We start from the raw sequence: 21,061 nt of genomic DNA on the forward strand, positions 1-21,061 counted from the left end.
GACTGGCACACACAGAGGGATCATGGCCTTCATATTGAATTATGCAGACAGGGAGCCGTCACAGCTCCAGGTCAGCTCCTTGTAAAGGACAGACTGTAACTGATCTCTGGCTGCCATGTTGAAGTAATCAGATAGGTGTGAGCTGCCCCTGAGCTCCAGCCGGTAACCATCCTCAGGTGCTGCAGACCGCCGTCGCCAAAAGCTGCTCCTTCCTACCATGAGAGGCTCTTTCCACGCCGTCTAATTGGTGGGAGCCGTTTGATCCCCGCAGTAATGGCGGCCAGCCTCGTGCTGTGGATGGGAACTCTGCTCCAGGTTTGTCACGCCGCCGTTTACACCAATGAGTGGGCGATGAAGATTCGAGGAGACCCCGAGTCTGTGGACAGGATGGCAGACAAGCATGGATTCGTTAACCTGGGTCAGGTGAGTTGACTCCAACACGAAGCAACTTCAGCCACAAAGCCTACTGGGCGGGTTTTCCTTTTTTTTTTTTCAGGTAAAGCAATTTCTTCTCATGTTCCCAAAAAATATCTGTAAATACAGTATATCCCATTAAATCTGCTCAAAATGAATCATTAATATGAGAATCCTTTTTGTGTAAATGGTAATTGTCTGCAGGGTCAAATCCCACAATGCCTCAGGGGGTGTGCTTATTGTTAATACAGTGATTTGATCGGTGCTAGAACTGACCTGTTCCAGTACTGTACTGCAGTACTGGAAGAACCTGTGTCACTGCACTCGCCACTCGCCTCCATTTACTGACTCTAACAGCTGGTTTTAATCAGACAAATCTACAGTGTTCTTCTAACCAGCTGCCTCACTTTCCATTGCGCTGTATAAATACAGAGAGAATCAGGGGGAGTGGAGGAGGATATATTGGCTATGTATGCTGGAGTGCAATAAATGTCATTAAACCTTTGATTCACTGTCTGGCAAGAGACAACGGCGGGAATTTCTGTTCAAGAAGTGAGAAAAAGCCCTGAAAATAATTGCTACAGCAGTAATAGATGATTATGATAAAAATGTAATAGCGCTATCCTTTAGAAGAAGGCCTTGATGACAGCTGAGCAAGTGTAAAACTGAGTTAAAATATTAATTTTAATCACATCAGCTTCGTCTCCACCACTGCACCAGAGTTTTCCGTTTGGGGTTCCCAGGTTGATTTTTAAAAAATGTTTCTATATGAGAAGTCTGTACAAAAAAGCTCTGAAGCAGAAAACGCTTCCTCTCTCTTCTTACCTTCACTTGACCATATAATATTAACTATCAGTTAACAGTTAAACCCCAAAGAACGGAGATCCAGCGCTTTATAGCTGTTTAAATCAAGGTCATAAAGAGTTGGTTTACACTGAGCCAATAAAAGCAGAAATCAATCAGAGCAGAGTTATCAATACACCCACAGGAGAAGAAGAAAAAAAACAGATAAATAAATCAGATTTATGGAGCCCAGGCCTATAAAACTGTGCACATCCGCCCTCTGGACGGGCGCTCTAATGGAACGTGTAGCTATTTGGTCCACTGCAGGTAATATGTGGCAGAAAGAGCCACTTAAAGTGAAAACCGCTGCGATAGAGTTGGTTTATAGCATCAACGTTAAATGAAAAAAAAAAAAAAAAAAACCTAGCTGGATCCATCCAGCAGAGCCACCAGGGGCTGAATTAACGTCCGACTTCATCCAGTCCGTCACAGAGAGTAGTGCAGCAGTGGCAGCTACACGGCCAGCCGCTCGGCATTAAAACACCCACATTCTGCACTTCCTCCACTGCTTCACCAAGGCGCCATTCGTCAAACAACAGTATTTCCCCAAATCAGCCCTGGTCCTGAATGGCAGCCAGTCCCAAAGTCCTGCAGTGAGTTCTACGTAGAACATGCCTCTGTGTGTGTTTCAGATGTAAACTGGTCACACCTCCTCTGCTGACATGTTAAAAACCCGCCAGGAATGTTTAACAGCATCAGTTGGGAACTTTCAGTGTCCTGCCTTTTGCGAGTCTCAAGCCCCTTTTCCACCGGCCAAAAAACCCGTTTAAACCCTTTAATACCCGGCTCCTCGTGGCAGTGTGAAAGGCTTTAATCAGCATTTTGGGTCGTTCAACCCTGCATCGACCCGGGTTTTAAACGGGTCGGCTACTATCGGCTTTTAGTGGGAGGGACACATCTGGGGACTTAAGTGATGACGTTGACGCTGCGTGGCTACGTTAGCGCGCTAGTTGTTGTTTCTGGACACAGCGTGAGATTTCCTTCGTCAAGATGACCCAGCATTGGCAAGATAGCGAGACCAGAGAGTTTCTCCTGGTCCGTGGGGAAGAGGAGATTCGTGTACAGGTAATGGAGACTGAATTCTAGTCCACTGTTTACCTTCGCTGTGCTCCGTTGCACTGATGATGTCATCAACGTGGGACACCATCAGCGGGTCTGCAGGTGGTGGGACAGGAGTCAATAGCTGATTGTTAGCGGGTCGAAAACATGGGTCAACCCACTAGTTGCAGTGGGAAAGGGGTGTCATTCTACTATTAGCTGCTGCTAGCAGCAACGGGGGTGCTACAGGAAGTCACCACTATTTAACAGAGAAACCAGCCGGTCCACAACAGCTGGACGAGGTGCTCATGTTGACAGTAGATTTATCACGATGTGGTCCAGCCAGTTTGAACCAGAAGGAGAGGCTCCTGAAGATGGTCAGTTAGAAATACTGTGAGCCTCAGTGTATTGCTTTAGTCTGGTCATAGGACCTTACGGTTACTTCCAAGTAGCTAACACTAGCTAGCTAACTGTAACCCCGGGTTCACATTCGGTCTGGTGCGGCTCCAGTGTTTATCAGTAGTCATTAAAATCAGTGTGGTCGGCTCACATTAGTCACCGTGTGGTTCCGGTATGGCTCTGGCAAGGCTCCGGTATGGTTCCGGTATGACTCCTGTATGGTTCCGGTATGGTTACGGTGTGGCTCTGGTATGACTCCGGTATGGCTCCGATATGACTGCAATTAGGCTCCGGTATGGCTCTGGCATGTCTGCGGTATGACTCCAGTATGGCTCTGGTATGGCTATGGCATGGCTCTGGTATTACTCTAGTATGGGTATGGTATGGCTCCGGTATGGCTCTGGCATGGCTCCGGTATGGCTCTGGTATGGTTCCGGTATGGTTCTGGCATGGCTCCGGTATGGCTCCGGTATGGCTCTGGCATGGCTCCGGTATGGCTCTGGTATGGTTCCGGTATGGTTCTGGCATGGCTCCGGTATGGCTCCGGTATGGCTCCGGCATGGCTCCGGTATGGCTCCGGTATGGCTCTGGCATGGCTCTGGCATGGCTCCGGCATGGCTCCGGTATGGCTCCGGCATGGCTCTGGCATGGCTCCGGTATGGCTCTGGCATGGCTCCGGCATGGCTCCGGTATGGCTCCGGTATGGCTCCGGTATGGCTCCGGTATGGCTCTGGCATGGCTCCGGTATGGCTCTGGCATGGCTCTGGCATGGCTCCGGCATGGCTCCGGTATGGCTCTGGCATGGCTCCGGTATGACTCCGGTATGGCTCTGGTATGGCTGCAGTATGGCTCCGGTATGGCTATGGCATGGCTCTGGTATGACTCTAGTATGGTTCCGGTATGGTTCTGGCATGGCTCCGGTATGGCTCCGGTATGGCTCTGGCATGGCTCCGGTATGGCTCCGGCATGGCTCCGGTATGGCTCCGGTATGGCTCCAGTACAGCTCCAGTAGGACTCCATCAGGGTGTGAGGGACATTTTTGCACATATCCGAAATATCTGAAATATCATATTCCATACCAGAGCCAAGGTGAGACCGGAGTGAGGTTAACTGGTGGTCTTTCACATCATACTGAAATTATTCAGTCTCTCAGTAAAGCAGGGCTCCGCCCGCAGAGGGAAGGTTTTCCCCTCATGATTTCATGAAGGGAAAATGTCTGTTCACTAAGAGCAGGCGAGGGAGTTTCCAGAGTCTCTTCACAGGCGGTGGGGACACTGATTAGTACTGTTAGAAAACCATTAGAAGGAGAATTTGGCCTGATATGGGACCTTCAAAGAAAATGTGCAGAGAACACACCCGAGCAGCGGAGCGTCTTCGTCCGTGTGGATCAGGTTGCCCTCACCTGAAAAACTACCTCAGGTGTAAGGTGACCACCTTGATGAAAGGTGGCTCCATAATTTAGCAGCTTGTTTGGAGTCTGACCGGGATGGGCGGCGCCCTCCAACACCTTCCACAGCTGATTAATGTGGGGGACTTGATGTCTGTGTTACCAGATTGGAGACCTAAGGAGTTATTACAGTTTCCTCCACCGCGGGACGGCCAATCGCTCCACCGCCGGCAACAAAGAGGTGACCGCCGCCATCGCCAAGGAGACAGAGGTATTGTAATGGGATATGAGGGGAGCTGGGAGACTCTGCTGGATTATTAATCAGCAGCATGTCCACTGACTTACCCTTGGATACACACACACACACACACACACACACACACACACAGACACACACACACACACACGCACACGCACACGCACACGCACACGAGCTCACCGTTCATCAAGGCCGAGCCGCCAACCCCCCCACCCACCCAGGTGGTGCTGTGAGGATGGAGTCTGAAGCTGAAAACAGCAACAGTGCTCTACCTGACTGAGAGGAAACTGTTTGGGTCCTTGACCAAAACAATGAAATGTTGCATACAAGCATCTGAAATCAGTTTTCCCTGCAGGGGTCGGGTTCGGGGTGATCTGCACTGAGAGGAACTGGTTCAGATGAAATCTGAAAAGGAGGCCTCCCGGTCACCTCTCACTGGAGGTGAACCACTCAAACCAAACCGGGTGGAGCCCTCGGGACCAGCTGACGAGATTATACCTCTCTGTTGGCCTGTAAACGACTCCTGATCCTCTTAGATGGTCTTTAAGATGTAATGGGGGTTAGAGTTATCCAGGTTTCTGTGATTTGTACCTTATATTGCCACCGCTAAACTGTATGAACTGAGCAAAAAGCAATAAATTAGACTGGACAGATATGAGACTTTGAAACAAAGAACCAGCGGTGGCTGTTTTTTTCTTCAGTGTACACAATATTCTGACATGATGACGCACTTCACTCTGCATTGAAATGATGATTGAAGTTCAGATACAATATTCACACAAGCCAGAAAAATAAAGTGTCCTTTCCATCTGAAGGAGATAACAGCTGTTTGACCCATGATGAGGCCGACTACAAGGTAGTTCACACAAAAGCTCGAAAACACATTCAGAACGTTTACTGAGTAAAATATACTAGATGTACTGGAACAGAAGACAAATGATCCTTTACATGGATGGATAAAGGATGAATGGATAGATGGAGTGATAAATGAAGGGTGGGTGGATGGATGGATGAATGAATGATGGATGGATAGAGGGATGGATGGGTGGATGGATGGATGGTGGATGGATGATGGATGGATGGATGAAGGATGGATGGGTGGATGGATGGATGAAGGATGGATGATGGAAGGATGGATGATGGATGGATGGATGGGTGATGGATGATGGATGGATGAAGGATAGATGATAGAGGGATGGATGGATGGATGGATGGATGGATGAAGGATAGATGATAGAGGGATGGATGGATGGATGGATGGATGGATGGATGGATAGATGGATGGATGGATGAAGGATGGATGGATGGATGGATGGATGATGGATGATGGATGGATGAAGGATGGATGGTGTTCAGTCCATATGAAGTCGTCAGCTACTGAGTGAAACCGATTGGCTGCTGTGGCCTGGATGTGGTAACCATGCCAACCAGCAACACAACGATGTCCGATTCCATGGTCGTGTTCATGTAAAGCTGCTCCTGCAGTCTTGGCTTCATTCTCTTGTAGTCAGTTGGTGAAGGAACACTTGTACTTCTGTGTGGAGCCTTTGTGAAGGCCTCAGGAGGACAGACTCGTCCTTCACTCCAGTGCAGCCGCACAGACGTCCTGTGGTTCCTGTTCAGGTGGAGTGGCTGCAGCAGCAGGAGGTCCTGAGAAGAGCAAAGAGGAGCTCCAGATCCAGTCGCATCTTTTCCACTGAGGCTGAGGCCGGGCGCCGCCCCCTTTCCCAGCAGCCGGCGTGGAGCAGCCTGCGGTACATCGTGAGTCACGTCTCCTCCGCTCCACTCAGCTCGGCTCTCAAACACACACACAAGCCCAAAATAGACCCTGATCTATGCTAACTCAGACGTCCCAATATTTGCCCACAGCGCTGCGGCGGCGAGTCGGGCGGCTGCCGGTCTGGTGTGAACGTGGCGGCGGCCTGGAGGAGGGGGTACTCTGGGAGGGGTGTGGTGGTGTCTGTCCTGGATGATGGCATTGAGACAGAGCATCCGGATCTGAAGCCAAATTATGTAAGTGTCCTGGGATGGGACGCTCCTCTCAGGGAAGAGGACATTAATCATAAGCAATTTGGCAGAGCGCTCCCACTAAGAGCGGAGACAGATATTGCAGGCAGAAGCTTTTGGGCCAAAGGTCTGAAAAGGCCGGCTGAGAGTATTGGAATGGACATTAGACGTCTGATTCACTTAGCTGTCAAGTGGACCGGTGAATAATGCTCTTTGTGATCCGTCTGATGAAATGGAGATAGATAGCTGCTGGCATCCCGTTATGTGCTGCTGCTTACTACCCGTCTGATTTAGGATCCTTCTGCCAGCTATGATGTGAATGGACAAGACCCAGACCCGTCTCCAGACTATTCCAGCGACGCTGCCAACTTGTGAGTACCTCTAATCTCCCAGCCTTCACACGGCAGCAGTGCCAGGGAAAAGACGGATCTCTCACTGCGTTCTGGGTCTGTCCACACTGAAGCAGCGTTCAGAGAGTATGACCCCCAGTCCACATTCTGCTGGTCCTGGTTCCAGTCCACATTCTGCTGGTCCTGGTTCCAGTCCACATTCTCCTGGACTCGGTAGTTTTACAGTTGACAGTCACTGTAACAACAATCCAACATGGCGTCCTGTCCAAATAACTGTTCTCTGTTGTTGATGTTCAGAGGGTATTGTTCTCCGTGTTCTCCTGTTTAGTGCACGTGGTGGTTTCATTACAGAAACAGCGCTGACCTTTAGCCTGACATGCTAACGCTGGTTTTCAGAGTTTCCTCCGCTTCCATATGAACAGACATTGTTTTCAGAGCATTGCCATATACTCATGAAACTACTGACTTTTATTTATTTTTCTAAAAACGCTGCTTTTTCTTTCTCTGTCTTTGACTTTTTATTGACTTTGAATTGATTTGCTAAAAACGGTGTTTTCAGCTTAACGTTGGCCTGCAGGTTTCTATTTGCAGCTGCTCTGCAGCTCCCTCTACCAACGCGGCATTCCAGCGTTGATTAATGCTTTCTGCTTTCTGCTTTCCATTCCCCCCAGTAATTACATGCATATATGGAAATGCAGATGAGCCCGTCTGAATTCTGTCTTCTCGCTGGTTTTGATGTAACGGAAATAGAGCGTCTTTCTGCCTCATGCATATGCATCTAACCTCCTGTTCTGATGTTCTCCTCCTTTCCTGCGAAGCCACGGGACCCAGTGTGCAGGACTGGTTGCTGCAGCAGCGAATCACTCTGTGTGCACCGTCGGGGTGTCTTTCAATGCACGGATCGGCGGTGAGTCCGCGGGGCGGGGCCACGCAGCTGAAGGACTGGTGGAGGTCAGGTCCTTCAAGCCGTGTGTGTGTGTGTGTGTGTGTGTGTGCGCCAGGCATCCGCATGCTGGGCGGAGACGTGACGGACCGGGTGGAGGCCCAGGCCCTGAGCTTCGGAACGCACCATATTGACATCTTTTTGTCCGTCTGGGGGCCCGAGGACGACGGGGCCACTTTGGGGGGGCCCGGGCCTCTGACCCGTCTGGCTCTCCAGAACGGCGCTCGAGCAGTGAGAGAGTGATCGCCTTGTGTTTGTTTCCGTCCTGCTGCCAGCTGCTGGTTCACTCCACGGTCTTCTTTCTCTTCTTCATCATAAATATCATTGACGAATGGATCAGGGCCGGAACGGGCGGGGCTCTGTGTTCGTCTGGGCTTCGGGAAGCGGAGGGCGGAGAGGTGACCACTGCTCCTGTGACGGGTACAGCAACAGCATCTACACCATCTCCATCAGCAGCGGCGGTCCCGGCGGAGACCCACCGGACGACCTGGAGCGCTGCGCCGCCACGCTGGCAGCGGCCTCCGGCGGCGAGGACGACCGGGACGCAGTGAGACGCCGTCAACTGCACAACGCGTCTGTTAAAAGCCGAGTCGAGTCCGAACGAGCGACAGTTTCTAGTCACCAAGAAAGTCTGGTTCACTCCTGTGTTCTAGTATAAAATACCCAGCATGTGTTCTGTCTTATTCATATTCAAACTGTTTTAATTTGCTTTTCAACCGTATCTTTATCATATTTCAAGCCCAACAGACTGTCAATCATATTTAAAGTACATTTTAATGAATACATGGTCTTTCAGCTCAGTAGTGCTGAATGATGTGTAAGGATTTCCTCCTGGGCATCAGGGCCTGACAAATCTTTGGTATTTGTATTTTCACTATTTCACAAGTCCGACTTTAATTCAGTTAGTCTGTGTGATGAAATGGTTCAGTTCAGATGATCCGGGTTTAGTTCAGATGATCCGGGTTTAGTTCAGATGATCCAGGTTTAGTTCAGATGATCCAGGTTTAGTTCAGATGATCCGGGTTTAGTTCAGATGATCCAGGTTTAGTTCAGATGATCCGGGTTTAGTTCAGATGATCCGGGTTCAGTTCAGATGATCCAGGTTTAGTTCAGATGATCCGGGTTTAGTTCAGATGATCCGGGTTCAGTTCAGATGATCCGGGTTTAGTTCAGATGATCCAGGTTTAGTTCAGATGATCCGGGTTTAGTTCAGATGATCCGAGTTTAGTTCAGATGATCCGGGTTCAGTTCAGATGATCCGGGTTCAGTTCAGATGATCCGGGTTCAGTTCAGATGATCCAGGTTTAGTTCAGATGATCCGGGTTTAGTTCAGATGATCCGGGTTCAGTTCAGATGATCCGGGTTTAGTTCAGATGATCCGAGTTTAGTTCCGGGTTTAGTTCAGATAGAATGTTGTCCCAGTCTTATTCTGGTCCTGGTCCCAGTCCATGTTGTCCTGGTCCATTTAACCAGACATGGTTTTCAGACCGTTGTGGTCTGAAGGGGCCTTACAGGGCGTTCCGTCCCGGACAGGTGACCTTGGGGCCGGGGCGGAGCTGCAGCCGGGCCGGTCCGGGGCCGGTCCAGTCGTCCTCCGTGGCCGCCGGAGTCATCGCTCTCGCTCTGGAAGCAAAGTAAGCCCCTCTCCAGTCCACGGGCTCAGACCGATAGGCGCGACCAGCCGCTGAGTGGTGTTTCCTGTCGCAGCCCCTCGCTCACCTGGAGGGACGTGCAGCACATCATCGTCCGGACCTCCAGACCTCATCGTCTCCGGGCCCCTGACTGGCATGTCAACGGCGCCGGTCACAAAGGTACTGCCCTCCCACCGCCGCTCAGTTTCTAAGACTTTGCCGCTAGTTTGGAGAAAATGAATACCAGCATGCCATCTTCCAGGTAGAATCCTCTGGAATCTCATAACGGAGAACGTGGGCAAAGAGAAGTTATGCTTGATAAGCATATTTCAGTAAATGTTCTCTCAGCTCTTTTTAGGGAAACTATAAAGCAGCGAGCGTACAGACTAATGAGATCCTGCGAGCAGAGCAGCGATAAACGCCTACCAGGTCCCAGGAGAGCAGGGAATCTTCAGAAGCTGCACTCCTCCTGCGCCGGCTGATGTGCTGCTTGTGTGTTTGGGGGATGTGCTGCTGTCAGTGAGCCACCTGTACGGCTTCGGCCTGCTGGACGCCGGCGCCATGGTGGCGGAGGCCGAGCGCTGGGAACCGCTGCCTTCACAACACCGATGCGAGGAGGAGGCCGACATCCAGCCCAGCAGGTACCCCCACTCCCATCAGAGCTTCCACCGATAGCCAGACCCGTACCAGTACCCAGTCCCGCAATGCACTGGGTACTGGGAGGAAGCTCCGCCCCACGAGTCTGTCAGCAGCGTCCCAGTAAGCAAGAGATGACGAGCCATGACCACGGTCTGAAGAATCTCTAAAGTCAATGACTATGACAAAGTGAGGGCAGACTGTGAATTCTATATGTGTATATATATATATATATATATATATATATATATATATATATATATATATATATATATATATATATATATATTAGGGCTGTCAAATGATTAAAATTTTTAATCAGATTAATCACAGCTTACAAATTAATTAATCATGATTAATCACAAATAATTGCAATTTCCAACTATGTCTAAAATACACCCTTTTTTTCCTGTATTGCATTAACAAAAAAGCGACAGGACATGATTATATATATTTAACATGTGATGTGTTTTATATTTAAGGCTCCAAATAAAATAAATATTCAAAAAACTAAAACATGCACACCATAATGTGTGTCTGTGTGTGTGCAGCGCTCCCTCTGCAGTCCCTCTAAAGTAGGAGTTACATTTTCAGGTCTGTAACAAATGTAGTACCAAAAGAAAAGTAAAACTAAGAGATACCACACTTTTTTCTTGCACAATTAAACAGGTCATTCTTAGCCAGTGTTCCTTTTAGTGTGGAGAACAGAAAACTGCTTCAACATTTTTTTAATCAAACAAGTAGAATCCATGGGGCCAGCCGGCTTATCTCCCTCCATACTGCTTTCTTCTTCTGTTTTGATAAATGAATTGACGCCAGGCCTCCTCTGCCTCCTGCCTGCTGCCCGTCCAGCTTCACATGTCCATGTGGGTGTGCGTTGCGCGTTGGTCCACGTGACGTAAAAATCGTCATGAATTCCTGTTCGCTCGGGTCCGCGCAGCAGACAAAACATGACGGTAAAAGTGAAAGTAGACGGAGCTCCAGCCTGATGGCTCCACTGAAAGACACGGAAAGAGTGAAAAACTCGTGGAAAGAGAGAGAGACTGTCTGGAGGGAGGAGAAGGTCTGCAGACAGAAATCAAAGTAACTAATCGCTCCGGCGCCGCCCCCGCGATTCAGAAACAGAAAAAAAGGCTAAAAAAAACTTTAATACTTAATGATAATGTACTGACAGTGTATGTGCTTAATTTTCTCTAAATAATCCGTAATAAAGGAGCAGATAAACAGTCTGTAGAGCCGGAAAAGCTTCTCCATCAGTCAGGCTGAGGTGAGGCTTCTTCTTCTTCTTTGGTTGCTGGCAGCTTGCAGGCAGCTTGCATTCCACGCGGGTGCACTACCGCCACCCGCTGGTAGAGATGAGGCTTGTCATGATGCGCATGCGTTAAACTGCGTTAAAAAATTTTAACAAGATTAATTACATAAATTAATTAATGCAATTAGCGCGTTATTTTTGACAGCCCTAACATATATATATATATATATATATATATATATATATATATATATATATATATATATATATATATATATATACACATATGTGTGTGTGTGTGTGTGTGTGTGTGTGTGTGTGTGTGTGTGTTTACCAGAAACCTAATTAGCAAATTAATCAGAAACTTCACCATCAGAGACATTTGGAGCGTCAGAGTTAAAAAGAAGTTACTCAGTGGTTCAACTGCTCTGAGCCCTGCTACATGCTACATGCTAAATGCTACATGCTAGATTCTACATGCTACATGATTCATGCTTCATGCTAGATGCTACATGCTACATGCTAAATGCTATATGCTAGATTCTACATGCTACATGATTCATGCTTCATGCTAGATGCTACATGCTGGATTCTATATGCTACATGCTACATGCTTCATGCTAGATGCTACATGCTAGATTTGACATGCTACATGCTACATGCTAGATGCTTTATGCTACATGCTAGATGCTACATGCTAGATGCTACATGGTACATACTGGTTGCTAAACATAATTAAATTCTGACTGATTGACTCATTACCAGCTCGGTCCCTCAGTCTGCTCAGTGTTGTGAGGACTGTAGAAGGAAAAGCTGATGGAGGTGGTGTAGAACTGACACGTGGTTGTTGGAGCTGACGTAGCTTTGACTTAGAGGATATTGAAGCTAACGTAGTGTTGACCCAGTGGCTGATGGAGGTGACATAGCGCTGATGGAGGGGAGGTAGCGGCTGATGGAGGTGATGTAGCGGTGGATGGAGGTGATGTAGCGGCTGATGGAGGGGAGGTAGCGGCTGATGGAGGTGACATAGCGCTGATGGAGGGGAGGTAGCGGCTGATGGAGGTGATGTAGCGGCTGATGGAGGGGAGGTAGCGGCTGATAGAGGTGATGTAGCGGCTGATGGAGGGGAGGTAGCGGCGGATGGAGGGGAGGTAGCGGCGGATGGAGGGGAGGTAGCGGCGGATGGAGGGGAGGTAGCGGCGGATGGAGGTGATGTAGCGGCTGATGGAGGGGAGGTAACGGCGGATGGAGGGGAGGTAGCGGTGGATGGAGGGGAGGTAGCGGCGGATGGAGGTGATGTAGCGGCTGATGGAGGGGAGGTAGCGGCTGATGGAGGTGATGTAGCGGTGGATGGAGGGGAGGTAGCGGCTGATGGAGGTGATGTAGCGGTGGATGGAGGGGAGGTAGCGGTGGATGGAGGTGATGTAGCGGTGGATGGAGGTGACATAGCGCTGATGGAGGGGAGGTAGCGGCGGATGGAGGGGAGGTAGCGGTGGATGGAGGTGATGTAGCGGTGGATGGAGGGGAGGTAGCGGCTGATGGAGGTGATGTAGCGGTGGATGGAGGGGAGGTAGCGGTGGATGGAGGTGATGTAGCGGTGGATGGAGGTGACATAGCGCTGATGGAGGGGAGGTAGCGGTGGATGGAGGGGAGGTAGCGGTGGATGGAGGGGAGGTAGCGGCGGATGGAGGTGATGTAGCGGCTGATGGAGGTGATGTAGCGGTGGATGGAGGGGAGGTAGCGGTGGATGGAGGGGAGGTAGCGGTGGATGGAGGGGAGGTAGCGGCGGATGGAGGTGATGTAGCGGCTGATGGAGGGGAGGTAGCGGCGGATGGAGGGGAGGTAGCGGTGGATGGAGGGGAGGTAGCGGTGGATGGAGGTGATGTAGCGGTGGATGGAGGTGACATAGCGCTGATGGAGGGGAGGTAGCGGCGGATGGAGGGGAGGTAGCGGCGGATGGAGGTGATGTAGCGGCGGATGGAGGTGATGTAGCGGCGGATGGAGGTGATGTAGCGGCGGATGGAGGTGATGTAGCGGCGGATGGAGGTGTCTCAGTGTGACGCAGGGCTTCCAGGTGCAGTATAGTGCAGCTGCAGTATGAATCAGTATGAATCAGGCGCCGTGGTGCTGGTACAGGGTAGCAGCGAGTGGCTGAAGCTTCCTGAACATCTTCACTGGACTCCTCCTCTTTGATTCCACTGTGATCACTGTAATCATGCCCCCCTGCCCCCCACCTCCTCTCCACCACACGTCAGGGTCCTCCACCCCGGCTCCACGCTGACGTCCGTGCACCAGTCCACAGGCTGCGCCGGCGCCGTGGCGTTCGTGGAGCACGTGGTGGCGCGCCTCAGCGTGGCCCACCGCCGCCGCGGCGACCTGTCCATCTGGCTCACCTCGCCTGCAGGCACCGTGTCGGAGCTGCTGGCTAACAGGTATCAGAGGGCGTCCGTCAGGGCGGGGTCCAGGAAGAACACCTCCGCTCAGCGGTTCCAGAGCGAACAGCGGCAGGAAGGACCAGAACCACGATCACCTGAACGTCCCGCTCACTCCACTGACTCTGAATACACTCATATTCTCTCAAAAACACTTCATACTTACAGAGCAACGTTTTCAAGACTGAAACAGAAACACTGAAAGCAGGTAGTTCTCATGTTGCTCCACTAGTTGGTGCTGTAGAGAATGTTTTCAATGAACACAGAGAACAATACACTCTGAACATTATCAGTGGAGAACGCAGCCTTTCCTTTGGACAGAACACCAGGCTGGACTGTTGTCGCAGTGACTGTCCAGCTTTAGGGCCCCTCCACACCAGCCCTGTAAAATCCAGACTGAGAGCAAATCAGGACTTTCTGGGAAAATCCTGCTCATTTCTGTTTGATCTCAGACCCGGATCCTTCAGGCGAACTGTGGTCCGCTCAGATCGCCTGGTCTCCATGCGGACCATCCAGCAGCTGCAGTGAGAGCACGCCATGCGGAGCTCATTGTGTTTCAATAGCAGGAGAAACCAGACCAACAGCGCCAGGCAGAAGAAGCAGACGCTCCAAGAAAGAGCTAGAAACTGTCTGGAGGTCAGAGGTCAGACATGGGGGGATAAGGGAGAGCAGATGCTCGTTGATAGATGGTTAAAAGACTATAAATCACGGTTGTTTGTAGTTCGCTGTCAGCCACGAGCCACGAGCCAGCAGCTGCTGTACTGCATGACGTTGTCTGTGTGTTTGGTCCGTCGATGGTCCGCTCTCAAGAGTTCAGTGTGCAGCGGGAGAGAACCAAGCCCTGGACTCTCTTGGTACGAAAGCAGCCTAAAACTACCAAGTCCAGCAGAATCTGGACCAGGACCAGGACAATCTGGACTGGAAGTCATGACACTCTGCATCAAAACATTGTTCTTATTGTCCGTCTAGTGAGCATGTGCAGAACTACTGTTTACTACGGTGGTTAAGCACAGGACCAGGACCAGGACCAGGACCAGGATCAGGACCAGGATCAGAGGTTCAGAATAAAGGTTTTTACGCCAGACCACAGTAACCTAATAGACATTAATTGCTTTTTTGCTTTTTGTTTTTGTGCAGACAGCAGTACTTGATAGACTATCTTTAACAGGAAAGAGATGGTGATTTTTCATAGCTTCACATTTACATGAACCGATTTTATCAGATATAAAGAGTCTTGAACACTGTTGAAATTGTCCATGAGGGGTGAGGGGGGGTCAACGCCACAGTCACCCCCCCACCCAACCATATGCTGACATTTTTATTTGCATGTTAATTAGCGGCGTCCTCTCCACAGACTCCTCAGACTGGCACTCCGTCCGGTTAAGGGGGGCTGATAGAAGCGGTGCTCACACGGCGCTTCAAGGCAAACAGTAACTGGACTGGTTCCTGGGAACACTCGTTCCTGGTTCAGTGCAGTCGGTGTCGTCCTTTGAAAGGAGTCCACGCTTCCAGAAATACCCCAACAGAGCTTCAGCCACCGGGGCCTTTAAAGCAGTGTTGGACCGCGACACGTTTCCTCCAGAGGGACGTCAAACCGCTCTGTCTTGGCTTTAAAGTACATTTAATGTTTGTTTGTTTTTTTCAATTCAGCCAAACCACCAAACAAATAATTCTTTTTATTTTGTTTTAACATGTTTCTTAAGAGTAGCAGACCCAACAGAACCCTGAGAGCGAGCCGAGATATCAGGGATCTGCCATGAAAATGAGCTAACTAGCATCAGCCTCAAAGCCATGCTGTCAGGGGAGCTCAGAAAAACACCCAGAATGCAGCAGCTCACAAGACTCTGGACATTTCACCGCAAGGTTTCATTAAAATTGGCTTTATGTTGAGATTGCTTTCATTTTCAGCAGTAACAGTTTGGTCTTTGCTAAAACGTAGACAGTTTCATTAAAATGCTCAGCAGCACCACAACAGACTGAGTCCAGATGAATGCGGGCTCCGTGGCGGCTGGACTCACAGCAGGGGGCGTCCTGCTCTCAGAGTTGAGACGTGAGTCGCTGCCAGTCTCAGCTTGGCCTGTTTGGCCGGTGTTGCATTAATGATCCACACCTGTTCAGCAGGTGGACTCCGCTGTGGAGCTGTGTGGGAGGCTCAGTGCGCCACCTGCTGGTAGGAGCCCACATCGTGACGCTGCTCCTCATAAAACTAGCTGGAGAAGCAACAACGTCAACAACCCCTGTGTGAGAGGTCTTGTATTGCAACACCGGGTTCCATATGGGCAGATCTGGTACCTCCGTCACAGGGGGAAAAATCATGTTAATTGCATGAAATAACAAATATATTTACATATTAATTCACAGAACAAATGTTGCTAACTTCACGTTGTTTAATGCAATTAAAAATAAAAAAATAAAAGTCAGCAAAGTGCAGTTTAGGTAAGAAGGAGGTAGATGTCAGAGTCCGTTTAGGAAAACTGGAATGCTGAAGCACCGTTAATAAAAGAATCCGCCGCCAGTGGCAGCAGTCGAACATATATCTGCTTATATGACAAATCTGGCGACCCGGGGCTGTGGTGGAGGAGAGGCTGAGCGGACCGTGGTGAAATATTGGTGAAACTAATGAGTTTTTGGACGATTGAAGCCGCTTTAGGAGCCGCGTTACCGATGCCCCGTCTACTAACAGTATACGGATGTGCGCCGCTCGATTTTGGATCTAACTTTCTCCTGAAGCACTGTTCGGATCAGAAAAGCCTTCTGGGTGAGGAGATTGTTCTACTTCATTCCATAAACAACGTGAAAACTGCTTAAGCCATACTTATCCTTTAAGCACTGACCAGGAGGCCAGGGCGGATGCAGGTGGTGGAGGTGGGAGGGCTGATGGTGCAGAATGGCAGCGCCTCCTGGCTGTGAATGCAGCTCCCATCAGAAAGCAACTTTGACTGTTCTGGAAAGTGAAAACCAGTGTATTAAAACAACATAAGTTTGTGGCCATGTTCTCCACTGTTAGTGTTTGGAGTGTATTGTTCTCCATGTTCTCTCTGGTTTCATTATTAAAACAACCAACAACACTGAGCAGTGGAGCAACGGAACGTTGCAGTGTCAACGAGAAGCTGCAGTGAAATGTGGCGTTTTCACCTGAATGTAAATGGTTTGTGTGTGTGTCTGTGTGTGTGTGTGTGTGTGTGTGTGTGTGTCCTGCTGGGTCCAGGCCTCTGGACGGCTCGCCGGAGGGATTCCAGGACTGGGACTTCCTGACGGCTCACTGCTGGGGGGAGCGGGCGGCCGGGCCGTGGACTCTGAGCGTCCAGGATGCTTCCCGTGACAGGAGCGGCGGCGGGGAGGCGGGTGCGCCCCGGCTCTTCTGCCTGTGCTGACCGGGTGCGGTGCAGGCCTCTGAAATCTCCCTGCATGTCGCTTCGCAGGCGCGTTGCACAAATGGTCGCTGGTGATCTATGGAACCGCCGAGCAGCCGCGGCCCGAGCGCCGTCTGCGGGCCCGATCCGCCGAGGCCGACCCGGAGCCGGCGGAGGAGTACAGCGGTGAGGACCGCACGCCGCCTCCCGGTAGCGCCCGGCCTCTCCGGCGGCTCTCTGAAGCCGAGTCCGCGGCGGTCGGCGGCCATGACAGCTGTGTGACTTTGCAGGACCCTGCGACCCCGAGTGCAGCGAGGACGGCTGCGAGGGCCCGGGCCCGCGGCAGTGTGTCACATGCCTGCACTTCTTCCTCAAGTTCAAGAACAACACAAGGTCAGAGCGTTACGCAGCCTGAGCCCAGGGAGCACGGCCGCCTCGTGACCCAGCTGCTCCTCCAGGCGTCAGAACCTCAGCATGCTCCAGCAGGCTCATCGCCGCAGGAAGTCACTCTGGTTACCCCAGGAGTGTCAGTCACGCACACAGCAGGGTGCTGAGGGGGACGGACCGGCAGAGCGGCGCCACAGTCCCTCGCCGCTGAGCACAGAACCATTATAGTCAGGTGTGCTGAAGCAGGGAGAGAGCTAGAGCATGCTGGGAGGGGTTCTGCAGGAACAGGGCTGGAGAACCATCAGCACCATCTTGGGCAAGTGTTTTCTTTCAAACTGAGCTGAACCAGGATGGTGGGCGGGGCTACATGGCACCACCTCCGTTACATGACGTAATGTTACTGACGGCACCGGTGATGAAGCGCGTGTGTGTGAAGTGTGTGAGCCCCTGGACCTGGTATTGCAGAGAGGAAGGTGATTCCGCGCGTCTCGCTGTCCCCCCTCTCTGCGCCAGGCTGTGCGTGCCGGAGTGCCCCCGGGGCTTCTGGGCCGACCGCCGGCGCTGTAAGAGGTGCTACTCCTCGTGCGAGAGCTGCTCGGGCAGCCGCAGCGACCAGTGCAGCTCCTGCCAGCCGGGCCACCACCTGACGGAGGGGGCCAACACCTGCAGCCCCGCCTGTGCAGAGGACTCCTACCTGGACCACGGTGCGGACGGGAGACCTCCTCCGGTGACCCCGGCGCCGCTCAGCAGCAGCCGGCCGTGGAACTGCCGCTGAGCCGGACGGAGGAGGGGCTCTGATGTTCCTGTCTGGTTTCCTCACAGATCTCAACATGTGCAGGAAGTGCAGTGACAACTGCTGGAAGTGCTCCTCCCTCAGCATCTGCACCGAGTGCCGAGCCGGCTCCAGGTGAGACGCCGGGACTGGCGGGGCTCTCCGTCCATCGGACCCAGACCGATGGCGTCTCCACATCCAGGTCACCTGTGGTGAAACTGCATGTCTGCATGTGCTCAGCCTGAATATGCTTTAGAAAAGTGGAACACAAAGAGTGGATGGAGTGTAGTTTTCAGTTACTTTCTACTTATGTCCATCATGATGCGCTCAGTGGTAGACGCAGCGGGAGCGTTACCTTTAACAGCCGGAGTCGCTGTACCGCTGCAGGTCCTCCTTGGTTCAGCCCGTCCCGGTGTGGGAGGGTCTGACCACCGGCTCACTCTAGTTCACTATAAGACTATAGTCCAGGGCCTCTGGAGCCACACAACCTGGTCAACCTTCAGAATGAGGATTTTAATTGGACGTTTTCGAGGCAAAAAAAATTACTTAAAGTTGAATTGATGATATTTGAGAACTGAAGAAAGTATTTTTCACATTTGTCCACAATGGATTAAAGTGTTTCTATGCGAGGTGCACAGAAGGTTACTTATTTGCAAAAACAGCCACCAGGACCTGACTCCGAGTGACGGCAGTGTCTCCAGTCTGGAGCGCCATCACCACGGCGAGCCGGAGCGTATTGTGCAGCTGGAGGTTCACTGACTCCGTCGCACAGCGCTGTCCGAGGCCACTGACTCACTGCCGGCGCCGTCACATGGTTAGCTGAGTGTGTCATGGTGCCACATGCTGTCCGCCCTCTGCAGTCTGCATGGGAACCGGTGCCAGCGGAGCTGCGAGGCCGGCTCCTACCACGACGAGGAGGACGGCTCCTGCAAGCCCTGCCACCAGGCCTGCGCCACCTGCGCAGGTAGGACAGGGTGGTGGTGGTGCTGGTGTTGGAGTGTGTTGTGGTCATGCAGCAGTGTGTTGTGGTCATGCAGCAGTGTGTTGTGGTCATGCAGCAGTGTGTGGGAGTGTGTTGTGGTCATGCAGCAGTGTGTGGGAGTGTGTTGTGGTCATGCAGCAGTGTGTTGTGGTCATGCAGCAGTGTGTTGTGGTCATGCAGCAGTGTGTTGTGGTCATGCAGCAGTGTGTTTTGGTCATGCAGCAGTGTGTGGGAGTGTGTTGTGGTCATGCAGCAGTGTGTGGGAGTGTGTTGTGGTCATGCAACAGTGTGTTGTGGTCATGCAGCAGTGTGTTGGAGTGTGTTGTGGTCATGCAGCAGTGTGTTGTGGTCATGCAGCAGTGTGTTGTGGTCATGCAGCAGTGTGTGGGAGTGTGTTGTGGTCATGCAGCAGTGTGTTGTGGTCATGCAGCAGTGTGTTGTGGTCATGCAGCAGTGTGTTGTGGTCATGCAGCAGTGTGTTGTGGTCATGCAGCAGTGTGTTAGAGTGTGTTGTGGTCATGCTGCAGTGTGTTGTGGTCATGCAGCAGTGTGTTGGGTTCAGGAGCCGGGGCCGGGTCGTGTCAGAGATGTGCAGAAGGCTTCCTGATGGAGGAGTGGAGGTGTGTGTCGTCCTGCAGTCCTGGATTCTACGCCGTGCAGCTGGAGACAGAGACAGCTGATCACAAGACGTGCAGGAGGTGAGCTGAGCGGAGTGTGTGTTCAGGTGTGTGAGGTGTGTTTATCTCCTGATGCCAGGCCTGCTTCTGGCTGCACTGTGTGTTTCTGCTTGTTTTTCCTGTTTTGTTGTTGCATGTAGCAGGTAAACAGTAGCAGATGTGTGTGTGTGTGTCCTCAGGTGTGACGCCAGCTGTCTCACCTGTGTGGGGCCCAGCCGGGGGAACTGCAGCAGCTGCTCCGGCGGTCACAGCCTGCAGGACGGAGTGTGTGTGAGCAGCGGCTGTTCAGACGGTCAGTCTGCTGCTCCGTCCCCAGCTGGACCACAAACCCCGTCACACCCACACCTCTGCTCTCTCCACGAGGACGGCACAGGGTGGGAGGAGGGTTCCTACAACCACAACACTTCAGGAAGCCTTATTCACACACAGTCTTCACACACTCTCACCGCAGATTTTCCACTTTGTTTTCTGCTAAAGAGATTTAAATATCTGACTCAAAACTCCTGGTCACTTCATGATCTGGGTCACTGGTGTGTGTGTGTGTGTGTGTGTGTGTGTGTGTGTGTGTGTGTGTGTGTGTGTGTGTGTGTGTGTGTGTGTGTAATTGTCATACTGTTATCAGGATCGACTGATATGGCTTTTTCTTTAGGGCCGATGCCGATTATTGGTACTTAAAGAAACCGATAATCAATATGTCGAACCGATATTCATTTGCAGTAAAAATGAACATTTTGGCGTCAAAACGTAGCTGTGGGCGGGACATTGTTCCACAGCCCAGAGGAGTGACTTCAGGCAGAGAGAGAGACGGCTGTATGTATGATCCAAAGAGCACGTTTTTAAATACATTTATTTTATCGGCTATTGGTGGAAAAAAAGTGTGATGCTGATTATCAGAAAAATGCCCAATTATCGGCCTGGCAAGTAACTGGTCGATCCTTGAATGCACAAACTTCATAATCTAAAACTGATCAGGAGTCAAAATTAAATTCTTATTTCTAAATTTTAAAAAATAGCAATAACTACGCTGGACTTGATTTCACACACACATTCATCTCTTCCCATTGCACCCTTGTGTGTTTCGAGCCTCCGTTTCCTCGCTCAGCCGTCCTCTTCATGCCTGAGTGGCTGTCTTGTCTCTCAGGACAGTTCCGGGACGCCGACGGGACGTGCCACTCCTGCCATGCAACGTGCGTGAAGTGCACGGGGCCGCAGAGCCAGGACTGCATCAGCTGTGCCTCTTCACGGTGAGTCGGACCGGGCTTTTTACAGCGGAGGTCAAAAGGCAGACGAGGCGTCCCA

The 21,061-nt window shown here is 51.3% G+C and overlaps 1 protein-coding gene across 1 annotated transcript in view; it reads left to right on the forward strand.

Annotated features, from left to right (window-relative positions):
* The first annotated feature begins 273 nt into the window (after positions 1-273).
* Positions 274-21,061, forward strand: part of pcsk5a (proprotein convertase subtilisin/kexin type 5a) — a 58,114-nt gene continuing 37,326 nt past the window's right edge. The window contains exons 1-21 of the mRNA XM_030085552.1: positions 274-423; positions 4,248-4,352; positions 5,964-6,101; positions 6,210-6,353; positions 6,642-6,718; positions 7,516-7,604; positions 7,699-7,871; positions 7,981-8,187; positions 9,174-9,274; positions 9,348-9,451; positions 9,792-9,912; positions 13,415-13,591; positions 16,800-16,936; positions 17,014-17,130; positions 17,235-17,337; positions 17,845-18,035; positions 18,154-18,238; positions 18,964-19,067; positions 19,648-19,783; positions 19,942-20,054; positions 20,904-21,006. Coding sequence (XP_029941412.1) covers positions 274-423; positions 4,248-4,352; positions 5,964-6,101; positions 6,210-6,353; positions 6,642-6,718; positions 7,516-7,604; positions 7,699-7,871; positions 7,981-8,187; positions 9,174-9,274; positions 9,348-9,451; positions 9,792-9,912; positions 13,415-13,591; positions 16,800-16,936; positions 17,014-17,130; positions 17,235-17,337; positions 17,845-18,035; positions 18,154-18,238; positions 18,964-19,067; positions 19,648-19,783; positions 19,942-20,054; positions 20,904-21,006 — 2,675 coding nt within the window. The remainder of the gene's footprint in view (positions 424-4,247; positions 4,353-5,963; positions 6,102-6,209; positions 6,354-6,641; positions 6,719-7,515; positions 7,605-7,698; positions 7,872-7,980; positions 8,188-9,173; positions 9,275-9,347; positions 9,452-9,791; positions 9,913-13,414; positions 13,592-16,799; positions 16,937-17,013; positions 17,131-17,234; positions 17,338-17,844; positions 18,036-18,153; positions 18,239-18,963; positions 19,068-19,647; positions 19,784-19,941; positions 20,055-20,903; positions 21,007-21,061) is intronic.

Source organism: Salarias fasciatus (genome assembly GCF_902148845.1).
Source record: "Salarias fasciatus chromosome 7 unlocalized genomic scaffold, fSalaFa1.1 super_scaffold_4, whole genome shotgun sequence".
Taxonomy (NCBI): domain Eukaryota; kingdom Metazoa; phylum Chordata; class Actinopteri; order Blenniiformes; family Blenniidae; genus Salarias; species Salarias fasciatus.